This window comes from Peromyscus californicus, unplaced genomic scaffold (genome assembly GCF_007827085.1).
Source record: "Peromyscus californicus insignis strain IS unplaced genomic scaffold, ASM782708v3 Scaffold_4__1_contigs__length_199733344, whole genome shotgun sequence".
Classification (NCBI taxonomy): domain Eukaryota; kingdom Metazoa; phylum Chordata; class Mammalia; order Rodentia; family Cricetidae; genus Peromyscus; species Peromyscus californicus.
The window spans coordinates 70347330-70367326 of NW_026294562.1; the positions used below are offsets into that span (position 1 = coordinate 70347330).

The 19997-nt window shown below is 38.6% G+C and overlaps 1 protein-coding gene across 4 annotated transcripts in view; it reads right to left on the reverse strand.

Moving 5' to 3' along the window:
* The window catches only part of Zranb1 (zinc finger RANBP2-type containing 1), a 61616-nt gene that overhangs the window by 18435 nt on the left and 23184 nt on the right, over nt 1-19997 (reverse strand). For 3 of the 4 annotated variants that reach the window (XM_052713745.1, XM_052713744.1, XM_052713743.1), the window contains one exon: nt 2873-3060. In XM_052713745.1, coding sequence (XP_052569705.1) covers nt 2873-2896 — 24 coding nt within the window. In that variant the 5' untranslated portion in view covers nt 2897-3060. Of the gene's footprint in view, nt 1-2872; nt 3061-8022; nt 8141-19997 lie in introns of those variants that run through there. The other variant, XM_052713747.1, reaches the window with a different exon arrangement.

Genomic DNA, 19997 nt, shown 5'->3' on the forward strand with positions numbered 1-19997 from the left:
ATCTTTCCACCCTCCCTGATGGTAAATTTCCCTTCCCTGAGTCTACCCAACCTCCTCCCCTAATGTCACTGGAATCTTGCTAAAGTAAACATAATGGCTAGCCAATAAAATCAAGTTTTCATCTATCTTGCATATTTTTAATCCCCATACAATATCTGTACATAATGGTTCCCAGATAATGGTAAACCTGAATTATCGATTTATATACTCAAGAAGATGTGTAGTGACAAAAATTCAATACACAATTATCTGACTTTCTGTACTTTTAATCTATTTATCTTATAGTGAAAAATAAAGTTTCTTAACCGAATAATAATGTCATATCTTTGGGATCATATACCCAGAGATATAATTCCTTATACCTTCATAGTCTATTTAACTCAATTCTCCACCAAGCTTACTTCACATGCTAACTTCTACTCCCTCTCCAGAAATCTGATGAAATGGAATTTGGGGTATAGCTCTTTTGGCAGACTGCTTGCCTTGCATGCAAAACATAAACCAGGTGTGGCAGGGTTAGAAAGTCAAAGTTATCCTCAGTTTCATAGCAAGTTGCAAGCTAGACTGGGATACTTGCTATCCTGTGATGGGAAGAAGGCAAGGCAGAAAAGGAAGAGCAGGAGCAGAAGGACAAGGAAACTTGATGAAATGTGACTTGCTAAGCAGGAAGGGAAGATACCTCCCAAGCTCTTTCCTATGTACTCAAATGGTCATTTACTCACAATATACAGAAATACACACTCATTTCTCCACTTCTCTAGAAACTCAATAAAGGAAGAGTCAACATCCTTACAATTCTATCCTCCTGAGCCACAGAGCTTGGCACATAGCATAGGCACTAAATATTTCTTAGTTGAATGAATGAATGTGTGTTTTAATCAAACCTAATGAATGACTCAGATATTATGGAGAAAAGTCCTGCTTCAAAAGGCTATATGGCTGAGGGCAGTGGTGTACATCAGTAGCTCCATCAACTCAGGAAACTGTATGAATATGTATTTCAAAGCTAGATGTTGTATGTATAGGGGATCACGGCCAGCCTAGGCAACACAGTAGTACCTCGTCACAAAAGGGAAAGAGAACCGGGCGGTGGTGGCACATGCCTTTAATCCCAGCACTCAGGAGGTAGAGGCAGGCGTATCTCTCAGAGTTCCAGGTTGGCCTGGTCTACAAAGCAAGTTCTAGGACAGCCAGAGCTGTTACACAGAGAAACTCTGTCTCAAAAAACAAAACAAAAAGTGTGTGTAAATGTGAGTGTGTGTGTGTGTGTGTGTGTGTGTGTGTGTGTGTGTGAGTGAGAGTATGAGAGAGAGTATGAGAGAGAGAGAGAGAGAGAGAGAGAGAGAGAGAGAGAGAGAGAGAGAGAGAGAGAGAGAGAGAATTGGTAAGACAGGCCTACAATCTAAGCACTTGGGAGATGGGCAGAAGGATTAGGAGTTCAAGTAGTAGTCCTTGGCTACCTACAACATTCATCCTCAGTTAATGAGACCCTGTCTTTTAAACAAACATGTTGCACAAATCTTTAATTGGTCTTATTAAATAAAAACCTCAAGAGCCAGGTATTGGAGTGAACGCTGAAAGATCAGAGAAACAGAACAAGCCACAGCTAACCTCACCTGGCCAATTCCTCAGCTGATCTTGTTTCCTCAAACTGGAAGCCTCTGTGTCCTCATCGAATGGATCTTAGCTGAGCTGCTTAACAGCTTCTAGTTCCTGGTACTCACGCCTTAATATACCTTTCTGTTTCCTGCCATAACTTCCTGGGATTAAAGGCATGTGTCTTTCCCAAGCAAGACATGAGATCTCAATTGCTGGGATTAAAGGTATGAGTCACCCATGCCTGGCTGTTTCCAGTGTGGCTTTGAACTCACAGAGATCCGGATGGATCTCTGACTCCAGAAGACTAGTATTAAAGGTGTGTACCATTTTCTGGTCTTTATGTCTATCTAGTGGCTGTTCTGTTCTCTGACCCCAGATAAGTTTATTAGGGTGCACAATATATTGGGGAACACAATATCATCACCTTTCCCCTTTTTTGTCTAAAATAAAAAAAGCTTATAACTAATATAAGAAAAACTATATCTAATAAGTATATACAATATATACAGTCAAGAATTATACTGGAAGCTTGGAAGCTGCAGCGTGATGAGACAAGGTTAGCTGGTATCTATTCCTATTTCCCTGATCTCTAAGTCTTTCACCCTTATATTTGGCTCCATGGTTTTGTTTTGTTTTTTTATTTAATAAGACCGCTTAGAAACAAACAAAACAAAAACATCTACCACACCAGGGAAGGAGTACCATTTAAAACACAATTGAACGGGCTAGAGTATGAGATGGCTCTGTAGTTAAGAACACTAAGGACATAGGTTTGTTTCCTGGCACCCACGTGACATCTTGCAATCAACTATAACTCCAGTTCCAAGGGGATGTGACACCATCTTTGGCCTTCAAGGTCACTGCACTCATATTGTGCACACCCATACATACAAGTAGGCAAAACACTCACACACTAAAAATAAAAATAAATCTTAAAACTATTAAAAATCTCTTAAATTTAAAACAATTTTTAAAAGCAAGTAAAAAAGTTTAAAACATGTAAGAATAGTTTGGGGAAATGTTGTAACATTAATAACAAAAAATTAGGACTGAGGATAAAGCTCAGTGGTAAAGCACTTGTCTAGTATGTACAAGGTCCTACATTCAACCCACAGTACAGCAATAAAAAATAAAAGTTAAAAAAAAAAACCAAAGAACTAAAGAACCCCTTTCTTCAATATAAAAGAACATTAAAGCTGGTAACAGTTCAGTGGTAACATATTTACCTAACACACACAAGCCCTGGGTTCAATAACCAAAATGCCACACTTACCTCTGTAAGCAGTATTGCTAGCATGTCCTGCCTCTGAAAGCGTATGGCCAAGTGTACCAGAGTGTAGCCAACATCAAAAGCAGAAGGTCGGTTCAGCAAGCGTACTTCATCTGCAGTGAGCTGGCGTGCAATGTCTCCTCCTGATGACTTGTATGCTTCTATGGCTGCTAAATCACCTTCCACAACCCCTGAAACAAGTACCAAGATAGAAAAGCACTTAAATCTATTTTTCTTCAAGACATAAAGGTGAAGCAACCACACTAAACACTTGAAACAGTCCTTTGTACTTCTTGGATCCTGGGGCATCATTTCCTAAAGAAAACATGTCCTAAAGAAAATAAGAAAAATTAGTATTTTCCTACCATTTCACATTTTCTTTCCGGAACTAGAACTGCCTGGTTTGGCACTTACCATCATGACGCTCCAAACTTCGGCAGGCTTTAAAGAACTATTAGAATAGAGTAAATGAATTAAAAATGAATAAGGACAACCCAGTTTGAGAAACTAGACATCATTGAAGAACTGAGCCATTGTCTTGCATTCATCCTGACAGCAAAACCCAGAGATACACATGTGCTTCCAGTTGGTGTTTGGCTATTTTTAAAGCAGAATAAAACAAACACTGAGCTTTCTACAGAGCTGTGTAGCTCTAAAATAATTTTCATTTTAAGTAGAAATTGGCAGCATTTTGAATTCAGAATCTCCCACAGTCAAGACTTCCTGATACACGTTACACATTGTTCATACATAGCTGAATGTGTCGGTTCACAACTGTAATTGCAGCACTCCACTTGGGAGTTAAAGGCTGGAGGGCATGACAAGCCTGGGCTACACAGTGAATTCCAGGCCAGCCTGTGTTAGAGAAACAATGTCTCTAAAGAAAGTGAGTGGTGTACATCTTTAATCCCAGCACTTGAGAGGCAGAGGCAGAGGCAGCCAGATCTCTGTAAGGTCTGCCTGGTCTATATAGTGAGAGAAAGAAGGGAAATGATAACTGTTAAAATAAAACTTATACATGATTTTAAATATGCTAAAATAAAACAAAACAATTAGGAGCAGGAACATAACACTTTTTTCAAAGCCATAACCTTCCATTCCCATTAAATCATTTTATTACCTTAACACAAATTAATGTTAAGACAGTAATTACTGAATAATATGGATAATAAACAGCCTGGGGGAGCACATTAGCTTTCAATAAATACAGTAAAACAAATTATCAGGCCAACTGTTTTTCAGTGTTTCCTAAGTTATATCAGAAAAAAAATATATATCTTCTGAGTAAAATGCTAAGATGAACTAAAAATAGTCTTAGTGTACTTTTTATATTTTTGGTTGTGAGCCTAGCCTTTAACGGCTGAGCCATCTCTCCAGCCCTAGTGTACTTTTTAAAAGGCATTGTAATTGCCGTTTTGAATTAGGAATTGAGAAAAAGACACTCCTTGTACCTGGTATAACTAAACAGTCCTCTCTTTATTAAAGACAACCAATCTTAAAATTGTCCATTTAATTCCCACACTCACTCGATGTATGTTGTGTCCTCAGTACTCTGCTAAAGCAATATAAGCACAAAAGACAATAAGTATATGATGCCTATCTTTCCCCAAATCCTTTTAAATCATGTCTGTGTGGCATGAAGGTCAGCTTTAAAAGTTTTCAAACTCTAAGAGTCATGGATCTTTTCTGCAAATCTAAATCTCCACCCATCCCCCAACATTTAAATACAAATTTTTCAGGTTGAGGGCTCACAAGAAAGTAGACATGATGCTGTGGGCTGTATAGTCACAGTTCTTAAGTGTCTCAGGCAGGAGGATCCTGTGAGCCCAAGAGCCTAAGTAACAACAGTGCAATTTTCTAACTCAAAAAAATAAATAAAAACACACTATATTGGGGCTGGAAGTAAAGCTTGCTCCATGGTAGACCTTTTTTGCCTAGCACATATTGAAGACCTAGGTTCAATCCCAACACCATAAAAACAAAACCAACTGTAACCCTTGTGTTATTAACTAAGAATGCTTCTTACAGAAATTTAGCTTGTATTTTGGGTCAATACATTGCTTGCCACACAGTCCAACTATAAATCAGCTCTAATCCATTTTAAACATAAAAGCTTCAAAACATCCTTGTGAAGAAAAGTACCCTAGAAGTCACCAGGACCAAACTATAGTAGAGTTAGCATAAGACAACATAACATCTTCCTGACACACAAAGCTCAAGAACAGACATAAGTAATGCTACTTACTAAAATCGTCGATCATTACAGAGTTTTCTATTTTTAATTATGTTCAAGTATACAAAAAGTTGAGAAATAATTTAATGTAATTTATATTATTTAGAACTGGGTATACCCCCCCCCCATCTCCTTTTGTTTCTGTAGGTGTTATTTTATTATGTTTGCTGGGGCCTCACAATGCAGCCCAAGTCTAGAACTCACTATGTGCCAAAAAATGACCTCCCAAGTGATGGGACTACAGGCGTGTGCCACCACATCCCATGCTACAGTGTTTCTTTACAAATACAACTGTTTTCCCTTCAGACCTATCAGAGCCAGAACTAGGGCTGGAGTTAATTCGGTGATAGATCACATATCCAGCTGTGGTGGTATTGTGTTCCCCGAAATATTGTGTACCCTAGTAAACTTATCTGGGGTCAGAGACAGAACAGCCACAATATTAAACATAGAGGATAGGCAGTGGTAGCACACGCCTTTAATCCCAGCACTTGGGAGGCAGAGCTAGGCAGAAATCCATGTGTTCAAGGATACAGCCTAGCATGGTGACTCACGCCTTTAATCTCAGAAAGCAGCCTTTAATCCCAGGGAGTGATGGTAGAAGGCAGAAAGATATATAAGGCGTGAGGACCAGAAACTAGAAGCATTTGGCTGGTTATGCATTCAAGCTTTCAGGCTTCTAGCAGCAGTTCAGCTGAGATTCATTCTGGACTCAGAGGCATCCAGTCTGAGGAAACAAGACCAGCTGAGGAAGTGGCAAGGTGAGGTAGATGTGGCTTATTCTGCTTCTCTGATCTTCCAGCATTCAGGCCAATAACTGGCCTCAGGTTTGATTTTATTAATAAGTACCTTTAAGATCCATGCTACATCCAGCAATTGAAAGGCATTGGGTTTCATCCCCATCATGGGAAGAAAAACAATGCATCTCTGCACCTTACAGATTTTTGGCTTAAAAATCTAAAAATATTATCTATTTATAAATACATATTACACATAAAATGCTCCAAGTTCTAAAAGTAGAAGCTTGATCAACTGACCTGAATAGACAAAGAGGAAGATCTGTGCATATGTATACAGATGTACAGGCATGCAGGAAATTTCTGTGTGTTCAAATACTTTTTTCCCCCAAAGCACAAATATGAGGCAATCTAAAGGTAAATATCAAGTGACTCCTTTCTTTGGTTTGGAAGATGGGAAGATGCTCTACATCACTGCCTTTACTCTTTAGCTAAATCTCTGTACAGCTGATGTCTTAGAAGTCCTTAAGAATTCATTTCCTCACTAATGTTCCTGAAGAATGTCTGAAATTAGCACTGGTACATGGGGTGGGAAGATCAGACCACCTAGCACAATGAACTGTGCAAACCACACCTGGGACTACAATTGACACTACCACCTGCCTGTCCTTAAGAATTCATTTCCTCACTAATGTTTCTGAAGAATGTCTGAAATTAGCACTGGTACATGGGGTGGGAAGATCAGACCAGTTAGCACACTGAACTGTGCAAACCACACCTGGGACTACAACTGACACTACCACCTGCCTGTCTTCAAAGTATCCAGAACTTCAAATGCTGACCTCCATGCTGTATGTATCACACCTCAGAAAGCTGAATCACATACACAGAGCCAGTCAGAATTTTCATTTGATTTGAACATCAAAAATACTCCATTCTCCCCTCCCAGTCTTTGTTAAACTCAAGTAGGAACAATTCTGTTGTTCCCCAAAACAAAGACTGGAGACAGATGGAGGAGGCAGAAGAATAAGACTCCAACCTTCCCAGCACACAACTGACACAAAAAGGAACAAAACACCTCTTTTTAATAACGCTTACTGTCTAATACTTTGGGAATATGAATATTGTATTCATTAGCCGTAAAAGCTCACAGCTTTAATAACTGTTAAGTTTATTACAGATCAAAGTTCATGAGAGCATCATGAAACTGTCCAAGTTCTGTTAAATTTTACTACATAGTGCTCAAAAAGAGTTACTGATCAAGCTTGGAGTTTCTTCACATCAATTTTCACTGTAGGTTTGATATTTAAAAGGACCTGGCTTGTGTCATATAATTAAACTTTAGCCACCACATTTTTTTTTGCTTAGGGAGGAGGAAAGTATCACAATCACAAAGATGTCCCCTAGCTCTTTACATGCTTAGTAACTTCATCAAGGATAAAAGAAAAAAAAAAAAAAAAGCACAGGAAAGCAGGAAAGGGCAGCACATAAATGTTAAAACCTTACTTCACAGAACAAAGGCTGGGGGTGGGGGAGTTGATCCATTCTAAGAGAAGAGGCAGGTAGGATCTATGATCACTCACATCATCTCCAAAAGTAACTGAAGCACCTTAGTATTCTTTAACAAACTTACACTGTGTGTTCTATCTTGCCCCTCCTCCTCTGTATTATTATAAAGGTAAATAAAGACAACTGGAAGCACTCTGAGACTAACTCCAAACCAACCAGCAACCTAACACTGACCCACAGTATCATTAGACATTCAAAATCAGCTAACTATTGGCAATTAGAGGTAAAGAAAATGTTAATGTACTTCTTAAATTGTGTAGTCTTTAAGTAAATGAAAGCATATAGCATATTACTAGCTACCCAATAAAATCTTTAAGAGGCAGCTGCAGCAGGAAAGCTCATATCATGATGTCCTATATACTGGGCCAGAGTGGAGCTTAACAGATTTTGAAGCCACAGGTCAAAAACTCACTGGGGACTTCACAGCTACTATGGAACTCCATTGGTTAGCATCTGGAGCTGGCTCATTAGATGTTTAGATAATAGACTTATTTTTCCCCCATATATGGCACAGTTTTCAAAGTTTTGCCTTATTTTCCTTTATGATATAAAATCATAAGGGTAACTAACTTTGAAAAAGATGCCAAATGGTAAAAAAAAAAGCCAGGACTTACCTGAACCCACATGGGCCAGCTCAACACTACCCTGGAGTTCTATGGTAGCTGTGTAACATCACAGCATGGTTTATGCTGTGGGGTCAGGGTGGACCTGGAGACAGCAGGCACAATTTCAGGAACCCTTAAAGAGAAAAGTTAGTTTTAAATGGTAGTGTTCAGAATGTCCTGAAGGATGGTCAGTAGAAAGATACACACGTGGCTGGTTGTATTGTCTAGGCAGTTTCCTCTACATAAGGCTTAAATTATTTAATTGATTTTGGGCATTAACAAGAAAACTATCCCACTCAGTAACCAATTTTTAAAAAAAACATCCTTGTATAATTTATAATCATAAACCTGGGCTCAAATATTTGCAAGGAATTTTTAATACTCAAATAAGAGTTGTATTTTTTGTGAGTATGCATGTGTGTATGTACATATGCCTACAGAAACCAGAAGAAAAGGTCACTGAGTGCCCTCTCAATCACTCTCCACCTTACTGCTTTGAGACAAGGTCCTTCACTGAACCTGAAGATAGGCTGGTAAGCCAGCAAGCCCACAGTCCTGCTATACAGAAGATGGGTTACACGTTTGCAGCCACTCCTAGCTTTTGCATGAGTGCTGGGATCTGAACTCAGGTTCTCACGCTCACACAGGAAGCACTTTTACCCACTGAGCCATCTCTCCAAGATGAAAAGCTGAATTATATTTTCAAGCCCTTAATATTTTTAACCATGCCTTCACACAGGCACAAGCACAGACAACTACAGAAATAATTTGAGCAGACCAAACTGTCTCCTAGTTTCATTTTTCACACTATAACCAAAGGTAACAAGCTCAGCCAGCCATTTCTATTCTAGAAGTGTCTCAGAACAGTGACCTTTCAAAAAACAAGAAATCAGAAAATGAAAATAAATTGTTCTTATTATTCATTTGTATTTTATGTGTATGAGTGTTTTGCCTACATGCCTAAATGCGTGTATCCTATGTACATGTCTGGTGCCAGAGGAGGCCAGAAGAAGGTGTTGAATCCCCTGAAACTGGGGTTACAGATGGGAGTGAGTGTTGGGAACTAAACCCAGGTCCTCTGCAAATGCAGTAAGTGCTCTTAAGCACTAAGTCATCTCTCCAGCTCTGAAAATAATTGCTTAAATCCAATTATATTTAGTTCTTAAAAGACGAAACCTTTTTTTTTTTTTTTTGAGACAGGGTCTCATGCATCCTAACACACTACACATCTGGAAACTTTGAACTTTTGATCTTCCTACCTCTACTTCCCAAGACTTGAAATTACAAGCATGAGCCACTATGCCTGGTTTGTGTGATATCCCACTAAAAGGGATGCTGGGCAGGCATTCTTCTAACTGGGCCACAACCCCAAGTCCAAAAGATGAAAACATTTTAATCTCTCTCCCACCACTATACTCTCTCTCTCTCTCTCTCTCTCTCTCTCTCTCTCTGTGTGTGTGTGTGTGTGTGTGTGTGTGTGTGTGTGTGTGTGTGTGTATAGAAATGTTGGCCTCTAACTCACAGCAATCCATTTGCCTCAGCCTAGACTTCCAAACGCTAGGAATACAAGCATGGACAACAATGCTAGGCCAAACGTCTAAATTTGATGAAATAACAAATATGCCAGTAAATGATAAACAAATAAATAAAACATGATATATGTATACAATAGAATATTTAAATATCCAGTCTTTAAAAGGAAGGAAATTCTGGGGCTGGTGAGACGGCTCAGCAAGTTAAGGGTGCTTGCGGCCAAGCCTGACAATCTGGGGACCCACATATTAGAAGAAAAGTGACTCCTGAAACTTGCCCTCTGTCCTCTACCCTCATGCTGTATGGCCCATGGGCACATGCACACACATATACACAAAAATAAAGTCATTAAAAAATTAAGGAAGGAAACTGACTTATGCCACAACATATGAACCTTAGAAGACAGTGTGCTAACTAGAATGGGCCAGTTACAAAAGACCAAAACACCATACAATCCCATTCATGTGTAGTTCTTAGAGTAGTTAAATTCACAGACTGTATAATGCAGTTGCTGGGGTGGGAAATAGAGTCCCAGTCTAATGTAATGTAAGCTGAAAGCAGTCCTGAAGGTGGAAAAGGTGGGTGGCTACACAGCAATGTAAAACTCATACCACTAAGAGTGAGCAAGGGGTGGCCCAGTAGACTGCATGCCCAGCATATTCCAAGACTCAATTCCCAGCACCAAAAATTAAACTGGATTAAAATGGTAAAATGGGGCTGGAGAGATGGCTCAGAGGTTAAGAGCACTGACTGCTCTTCCAGAGGTCCTGAGTTCAATTCCCAGCAACCACATGGTGGCTCACAGCCACCTAATGAGATCTGGCTCCCTCTTCTGGTCATACATGCTGTATACATAATAAATAAATAAATCTTTAAAAAAAAAAAAAAAAAAAAAATGGTAAAATGTATATGTACTTTACCACAATTAAATTCTAATTTTGTGTTTTGTTTTGTTTTTAAGACAATGAGGGGACTGGAGAGATGGCTCAGGGGTTAAGAGCACTGACTGCTCTTCCAGAAGGCCTGGGTTCAGTCCCAGCACCCACGTGGCAGCTAATAATCACCTATAACTCCAGTTCCAGGGGATCTAGTGTCCGCTTCTGGCCTCCCTGTGCACTGCACATATGTGGTGTAAACCTCTAAGAAGGCAAAACACTCATATACATAAAATAAATAAATCTGAAAATATAGAGAAGACAATGATACACAAGCATTATTCAGAGATATTAGAAGCACTGCTAAAATAACTTCACCTCTGCAGTACTCCTCCCTCTCCTCAAAGCAATACCTAACTAAATCTATATCACAGAAAAACCTAAAATTCCAAATTGAGACACATTCTACAAAACTGGAATTTTCAAAAACGTTAATGTCATGAAAAATAATTTTAAAAAACTGGCACTGCTCTAGACTGAAACACTGAACAGACAAAACAACTGAACACAATGTCATCTGCCTTGATTCAACAGGGTGGGGCAAAGCTTTCCGAGGAACTGATGAAATGTGGACTTCAGTACTCCATTTCCTGTGTAATTATATCCTGTGCTTATGTAGGGAAAACATCCTTGTTATTGGGAAATATATGCTAAAAGATTGAGGAGCAAAGTGTCATATGTCTTTGGCTAAAGTGTTTCAGGAGAAACAGGCCAGTGAAAGAGAAGACAGGCACCAAATGTTAACAAAGTAGACAATGAAAAACCATGGCAAGGCTATGTAACCCTGTAACTTCCATACAGACTGTAAAGTTTTTCAGAATAAGCTGATGATGAAAGGTAGCTGTCTTCAAAGTAAGACTGGGAATGAGGACAGAAAATAAGAAAAATGATTTTTATCATTTTTTTTAAAAGAAGCCCAACTATCAATGCTTGGGTTTTGCTCCCAATATACACAACTTATTTTAATAAGGCTTTTAATTTTGTTTGTTTTAGACTAACACTAACTCTAAGCACATCCTTTCACAGTCCATTATGTAGCTCAGGCTATCCTCCAACTTGTGGCAATCTTCCTGCCTCAGATTTCTAAGTGCTGGGGCTACAAACATATACCACTACATCCAGTCACTGTCCATTTTTAACTAGAGGTCTTCACTAATTTAATGACCCATATATTGTATCATATAATCATATGTATAATCAAGAATCACCAGCACAAGGCCCTGCTTTGAGAAACAGCAGAAAGAGGGTACTGTATCCATAAAAGGCTGGCTGGCTGGCTGGCTACATTTCTTTTCTCAGCATAGGAAGTACAAATTGCTAGTTGGCAAGCCTATGTGATCAATCATTTCTGAAAGCCAGAAAACATGTCTGAAACATACCAAAAGCAACCAGAAGAAAACTGTTAGGGCTCTATATCTGCCAGCACCAATCATCAATTTGCCTTATATACTCCATTCCTAGAAGTTTTGATTTTTTTTTTAAACCCTGAGTGTCAAGAAGTATTCAAATATCAAAATAAACTGCCCACCATCAATTAACAGTGAAAAGGAAGGGGGTGTTGTACGAACCCATACATGTATGCGTTCCCTATTTCTTTAATTAGGACCTTTTATATTCCTGAAAACTCAGTTCAAAAAATTGTGATTTAAAATATTTTATATTCAAAGTTCCAAAATCATAGAAGGAAATCCTTAAACTCTCAAAAAACTACCTGAAGACAATTACTTCTTTCATAGTGCTAAATATAAACTCCCTGAGATAAGTAAATCCATGAGCAAGAATGTGTATAGAGCAAAAGATACTGAATTGTTTTTGCTTTTTGTTTTTGAGACAGGGTCTTACTATGCAGCCCTAGCTGGACTGGAACTATACAGACTATGTAGAGAGACCTTGAACTCACATAGATCCACCTGCCTCTGCCTCCCCAGTGCTGAGATTAAAGGCAAGCAGCCCTACGCCCAGCTAGATGCTGAGCTGCAATAAGTATAACCACACACCCCACATTAAGAGTACAACACAAAGTTAAGCAACGGCATACAAAGGATGCACCGCCAGCAGCCTAGAGGCTCATTTTCCTTTTATGGATATAGCACCAAAGATTTGCTACAGGAGTCTGAATATATTTTTGATTCCATTAAAAGTCTTTAATATAATATTTTTGTTCAAAAGGCAGGGTTGTCCAGTTTTAAATGTCAAAGACTATTAATTAATAAGATACCAGATATTTTTGTCTGGTTCTGCCTTCATTCATATGTAAAGTAACATATTAAGAAACAGGACACTAAAGCAGAGAAAATCTTTCAGTAGAATATTCAGTTTGGCAAGAATATAAAATCAAAGTTCATCAGGCAGAGTGGCACATTGCCTGTAACCTCAAGGTAAGTGGAAGCATGAGGATCAGGAATTCAAAGTCACCCTCCACTACACAGAAGTTGGCGGCAGATCTGGGCATGTACATGAGACTCTGTCCTAAAAGAAGGAATAAAATAAAATAATTAAATTAAAATTCACAGTTTAGCACTCAAACAACCACAACTGAAACCTAACAAGGTAGTGAATGGTTTTATTATTCCTCTCTAGATTCCCAAGAGATGATTTCTAAAGTTGATATATTAGAACAAATGTCTGCTACTGAGCCCACAACATGGAAGTAATGATTGCAAAGCAATTCCTTAAGGAAGGAAGATTTCTAAAGATGGAAAATAAATTGTCCAAATGGTATATGAGGTATATTGGATGGAAATAAAACCAACACAAGCAAATCAAACAGAACACAAAACCCCACGTAAAACATTAAGTGCAAATAATCTGACTGACCCCTGGATGCTGTGAACTATCAGCAAGAGACAGAGTACCCTAGGATACAAGAAGCTTCATATAGGCATGTTTATTTTACTGCCTTCACAAAAAGGGCAAGATGCATCAACCATTATTCAAAAGCTCTAAAAACTGATCCTTCTGATCTAGTGCTCAAGCAAACAGAAGTCTCTCCCACCTCTGCTGTGGGATGTCGTTCTGTATGCTGTGAATATGTGTTGCTCTGATTGGTTGATAAATAAAATGCTGATTGGCCAGTAACCAGGCAGGAAGTATAGGAGGGATAAGCAGACGAGGAAAATTCTGGGAAAAGGAAGGCTGAGTCAGGAATCGCCAGCCAGACACAGAGGAAGCAAGATGATAAGGCAGAACTGAGAAAAGGTACCAAGCCATATGGCTAAACATAGATGAGAATTATGGGTTAATTTAAGTGTAAGAACTAGTCAGCAATAAGCCTGAGCTAATGGCTGAGCAGTTATAATTAATACAAGCCTCTGTGTGTTTACTTGGGGGACGTAAGTGGGAGAGATTTGTTCCCAACCGTAGGCCAGCTGGGACACAGGAAAACTTGCAGCTACACATCTCTGTACAGAAAAGACTAGCAGCAGCATGTCTCCTCAAGTTAGTTTCTGTACAATGTCTTCCACCAGACAACAAAAGAACTCTAAGCTGCCTAAGAACTGGTGCAAACTAAAGATAAATTTTCTGGTTTTGGTTTTTTCCAATTAGTTGAGGGCTGGAGAGATAGCTCAGTAGTTAAGAGCACTTGCTCTTTCAGGACCCAGGTTCAGTTCCCAGCACCCACACAATAGCACACAGTCATCCATCTGTAACCCCAATGCTATCCTCTGGCCTCTGTGAGCACTAGGTACATCCACAGTGCACATATATATATACAGGAGAAATACTTATAAATATAAATGCTTTTTTATTTTTTTAATAAAAAAACATTTCTCATTGTTGCTCTAACAAATTACCACACATTTCTTGACTTATAACAATAAAGCTTTTTATCTTAAAATTGAGAAGCCCAAGATTGTGATACACTCCTTTAATCCCAGTACTCAAGAGTTAGAGGTGGGAGGATCCAGAATTTAAGGCCATCCTAGGCTAAATAGCCAGCCTTGACTCTAAAAGAACCAATGAACCTGAAGTATCTTCAATGGTTTTATTATGGTTAGTTTTCTTGCTATAATTAAAAACCTTATGCCATCCCAACTGACAATACTACAATCTATCTAAAACTAGCCTGACTTTCTTCAATGTAATTGAGCCTAATTTTTTTTCATTATTATAAAATATCCTTTTCATTTAACTAGATATGGATTTCAAAACTAAGATTTTTTTTATTAACATGAGATTGATTACATTGTGTAAGTTTTGTTTTCCACAGAAAAAGAAAAATACCACTAATACAAACATTTTTACTAGCTTACTTCCTTTGAAAATAAAATCTTCAATAGATAAGTTGGAAACATCCATCCCTCTACAATTAATACCAAAGCAAGTTGAATTTTATTTATGTGTATTGTATGGACGTGTATGTAAAATGGGCTTGCATTTGTGTGCATGTGAAAAGGCCAGAGACTGGCATCAGGTGTCTTCTTCCTCTAACACTATCTTATTTTCTGAGACATATTCTGCTACACTGGCTAGGAAAGCACCTAGAATCCTCTTCTCTACTTCCCAGCTGAGGTTACAGGAAGGCACTACAGCACCTGGATTTGGTTTTTTTCAATGGGTACTTGGAATCTGAACTCAGGTCTCACGCTTAGGCAGCAAGCACTTTACTTACTGAGCCATCTCCTTGGCCCTGTAAACAATTTTTTTTTCATGCAAAAAAACCTATACACTTTTTTCCCCCCAATGGACAGGGTGCTTGTGAAACCAAACAGACAAATACATTCTGACAAATCTATTATCAAGCTGTAGTTCTACAGTCACAATCTGGCAGGCTAGTTTGGGCTCAGTACACAGGATTTTAGCAAGGGGGCAAAAATCCAATTGGCATCAAAATGGAAAATACCTCAAATATTGATTTTTCACAGAAAAAAGTTATAAAAATTGTGGTGATACTAGATCAAATTTAACAATATATTTGCAGTTGACAGAAAAAGCACAGTTTAATAGCTTTCTATATTTAAAAAAAACTAAACATGCACATAATATTGAATACTGAAGATGGACCCTTCTAGGCACTAGGATACCACTATGAACAAAACTCCTGACATCCAAGAAGCTCAAATTTCAAAGCATATACAAATAACAAACAAGATGAATAAACGCATCAAAAAGTGACAAGCATGGTTTAAAAATAAAATGACAGCAGTAGGGACAGGGCAAAGATGAAATTTTAAATTTATCAATCAGGAGGGCCTCCCTTAGAGGGAATCATCTGAGAAAGACTTGACAGTGGCCTGTTATTAGCTCAATGGTAAAGCACTTACCTAGCAGGTCCAAAACCCTGGGTTTCATTACCAGCACCAATAAATTAGTAGAGAAAAGACCTGAAAAAGGCAATTTAGCAAACTCTGCAACCCAGACAGAGGAAAGGTCTGAGGTTGGTCTATAAAAAACAGAATAAAGGAAATTACCAGGTATGGTGGTACAGACATTCTGAAGGCAGGAATATCACAAGTGAAGTTCTCCTTGGGCTACATAGTGAGTTCAAGGACAGCCTGGGCAACTTTTTAAGGCCCTATCTCAAAAGCAAAAGTAAAAGAGGATTGGGGATAAAGCTCAACGGACGAGCACAAACTGCTCAGCATACACAAAGCCCTGGGTTCAATTCCCCAATACTAAAGAAAGGGAGAAAATGGAGGGAATGAAAGAAAGAAATGGTTGTCAGAATGCTATGAGCCAAGTACAACAGTAGATAAATCCCAGGTTAAATAATGTTTTGCTTTGCTGGGGGATAGGGGGTAGAGGGTGGGAAGTGGTGGAGGGGGTTTCACAGTTTATAGATGACCTTTTTTTCAAAGTAGGACTTTGAAAAACTTTAGCTCTTACTCTGGAACACAAGAGTACATTATAATCAGCCTAGGAATGGTCTGCATGATGTCATCCCAACACTTCCACCATTCAGAAGTAGAAGCAGGAAGATTAGGAATTGCAGTACAGCCAAAGCTACATGGTCAGTTCAAAGCCAGACCTAATCTCACCAAAAAAAAAAAAAAAAAAAAAAAACCCTAGCATGGTGGCACACCTCTTTAATTCCAACACTGGGAGACAAGAGGCAGGCAGATCTCTGTGAGTTGGAAGCTAGCCATGTCTAAACAGTGAGTTCCAGGATAGCCAAGACTACACAGAAAGACCCAATCTCAAAAACAGAAACAAAAAAAGAAAAAGAAAATTAAAAAGACAACTGAGAGATAGCTAAGTCACACTGGCCACTCAAGCATAAGGCCTGAGTTAAGATGCCCAGCACATGAAAAAGTCCCATAATCCAAGAACTAGTGAAGTAGACAAGAGGATCCCTAGAGCAATAGCCAGTCAGTCTAGCCAGCTGATGAAGAGACCCATCTCAAAAAATAAGATGGGCTGGGCGGTGGTGGCGCACGCCTTTAATCCCAGCACTCGGGAGGCAGAGACAGGTGGATCTCTGTGAGTTCGAGGCCAGCCTGGACTACCAAGTGAGTTCCAGGAAAGGCACAAAGCTACACAGAGAAACCCTGTCTTGAAAAAAAAAAAAAAAAAAATAAGATGGAAGGCCAGGAAGTGGTGGCACACACCTTTAATCCCAGCACTTGGGGAGGCAGAGCCAGGTGGATCTCTGAGTTCGAGGCCAGCCTGGTCTCCAGAGAGAGATCCAGAGCAGGCACCAAAACTACACAGAGAAACCCTATCTCGAAAAAAAAACAAATAATAATAATAATAATTAAATAAATGAATAAATAAAAATCTTGACAAAGAAATGAAGAAATTGGATAGAGAAAATATGGTATAGGAAAATAAAAGGTTAACAAAAGCTTCTGGAACATGGATTGTCATTGATCAAGATGGTAGACTGAGGGCTGGAGATGTAGCTCAGTTGAAAGAGTATTTTTCTAGCATGAACAAAGCTCCACATAAACCAGATATGGTGAACACTTCTGATCTCAAATCCATGAGGGAGAGGCAGAATGATCAGAATTTCAGTCAGACCCTGTCTCCAAAAAAAAAAAAAAAAAAAAAAAAAAAAAGTAAGGTCATAAACTGAGGAAGATCCCAATCCCTCACTGGCTCTGCAGTGAGTTTAAAATATTAAGACATGGGGGCTGGAGAGATGGCTCAGCGGTTAAGAGCACTGGTTGCTCTTCTAGAGATCCTGAGTTCAATTCCCAGCAACCACATGGTGGCTCACAACCATCTATAATAGGATCAGATACCCTCTTCTATGATGCAGAAATACATGCAAGTAGAACACTCATATATGTAAAATAAATAAATAAATAAATAAATAAATAAATAAATAAATAAATAAATAAAATGTCAAGGCACTATAGTGATATTTTATTTGTGCTGAAATGTGATTTTATTTGTATGTTAATAAATAAAAATACCTGGGGGTCAGAGCTAATAGCAAGCCATAGCAGAAGTCTGGCAGTGGTAGCAAAGGCCCTTAATGCCAATCACATGACAGGCAGATCTCTGTGTGTTCAAGGACACCACCAGCATGGAGACACATGCCTTTAATCTCAATACCAACCATAGAAGACCTGGAGGTCTGTATAGACAGGCAGTGACGAGGAGGTCATGTGGTTGGGTTTACAACCAATGAGAAGGCAGAACAGAAAGTCAATTAAAAAGATAGATATACAGGAAGTGGCTCTCTTTTGGAGGGGAAGGATGGCAGCGAGGGGTAAGAAAGGGTTTTAGTCTTAGCTCTTAGCTACTGCTCTGACCTCTTGGGCTTTTAACTCTGCATTTGGCTCTGTGTTTCTTATTTAATAAGACCGTTACATCTACAAAACATTCTAGGGAAGATTAGATTTTAGTAGATAATGTAAGTCTAGGGTTCAAGTACATGTGCTATAAGCACAGATTTAACTTAGGAATTGTATGAAGCTTGTGTCTTTGGACATGAGTCACAAATTGGAGCACAGTTTTATCAGGGAACTGTCTCAACACAGCTCCAGAACAAAAACTGTGTAATTAAATAGGTATTCTGCTCTATGCTCCAGCTACATGCTATCTAAGAAGGAAAGACAAGAGAGCTCTGCTTTTACCATCCCCAGGTAACACTTCTACTGACAGCACATTTGGGCACTGCCATCCCAACATCCTCTCACAACATAACATGACATATGAAATTTACATCCAATAACCACAGAAGCTTGTTTGCTCAACATTGTTGATGCTTTCTCAATTAAATCAACCTTCCTCAATCTTATTTTATCAACTTCAAATCTGGCCTGACTATGAGAATCTTTTTCAATTTTAAGTGAGAACATTTCATAATTTATACTCAGGATACAATTTTATGCTCAATATCTCTGCTTTACACACACACACACACACACACACACACACACACACACACACAAAAATTTCTGGAGTTAGGGTCTCATTGTGTAGTCCTAGATGGCCTGGAGCTCACAGAAACCCACCTCCCTCTGGCCTGAGTGCTGGGCTGTATCACTATGCCTGGCCTAGAGGTGATTTTTGATACAAAGTATCAATAACTCACAATGTACCCACATCTAATAAAACCTGGGGAACATGCAGGACAGTGATAGCTCATGAGTTTAATCCTAGCACTTGGGAAGCAGAGGAAGGAAGATCTCAGTGAGTTCAAGGCCAGTCTGGTCTGCAGAGTGAGTTCCAGGACAGCCAGCGCTGTTACACAGAGAAACCCTGTTTCCAAAAAAAAAAACTTTTTCAGCACATGCCACCTTTCTATTAGGCTTACTCCTTAGGTGGTTTTGTCTTTTTAATTAATCTAACATAATGTAAACAAGCTTTTTTCTCTTTTTAAAGTTAACATAGTTGAATGATATTTACACATCAGGATATGATTACCCAACAGACACAGGTCCTTAACTTTTGACCTTATGGTTAACATTACTCAGCTAATTTAGCAAAGACAGAACCCACCTTACCAAGAGCCATACACAAGGACCAAAACAACAACAAAGAAATCTGTAAATGAATTAAGATCAGATCACACTGGCCATACATTTTTGCTCTGTCATTTAAAAATGAACTCATTGCTGTTAAAATGCAGAAATCGGATGGTAATTCAAAAGAATTAAGAATATGTAAAATAAAATAAAGGGTAGTACCAAGAAGGCATAAAGACATGAAATACTAGCAGTCACAAAGACAAATATGCTGACTGGTCTACCTTGTGCTTACAGAGAGGAAAAAAAATTTAAAAACATTTTTTTCTCCTGGTATCCTCAGACTTAAGGTACTATAAACCCTTGATTCCTAAAAGAATTCTATAACCCTCCAAAAGGGTAAAGAAGTTAGTTCATTTCCATCTGTAAATTTATATACACTATTTGTATTTTAACCATCTGATTAAAATACAGATGGCATACTACCACTGCAAATGTGATTTTAAGTATTACAAAGGCATACAAGTAATTAAGACAATCACAACACAAAAGGTCATATAATTCATTAATTTGAATGAGATATTCTGGAGGTCAATATAATTCTAATCCAACTTCTTGAAGTCACATTTTTGTGATATTTTTAACAGAAAGCACATTG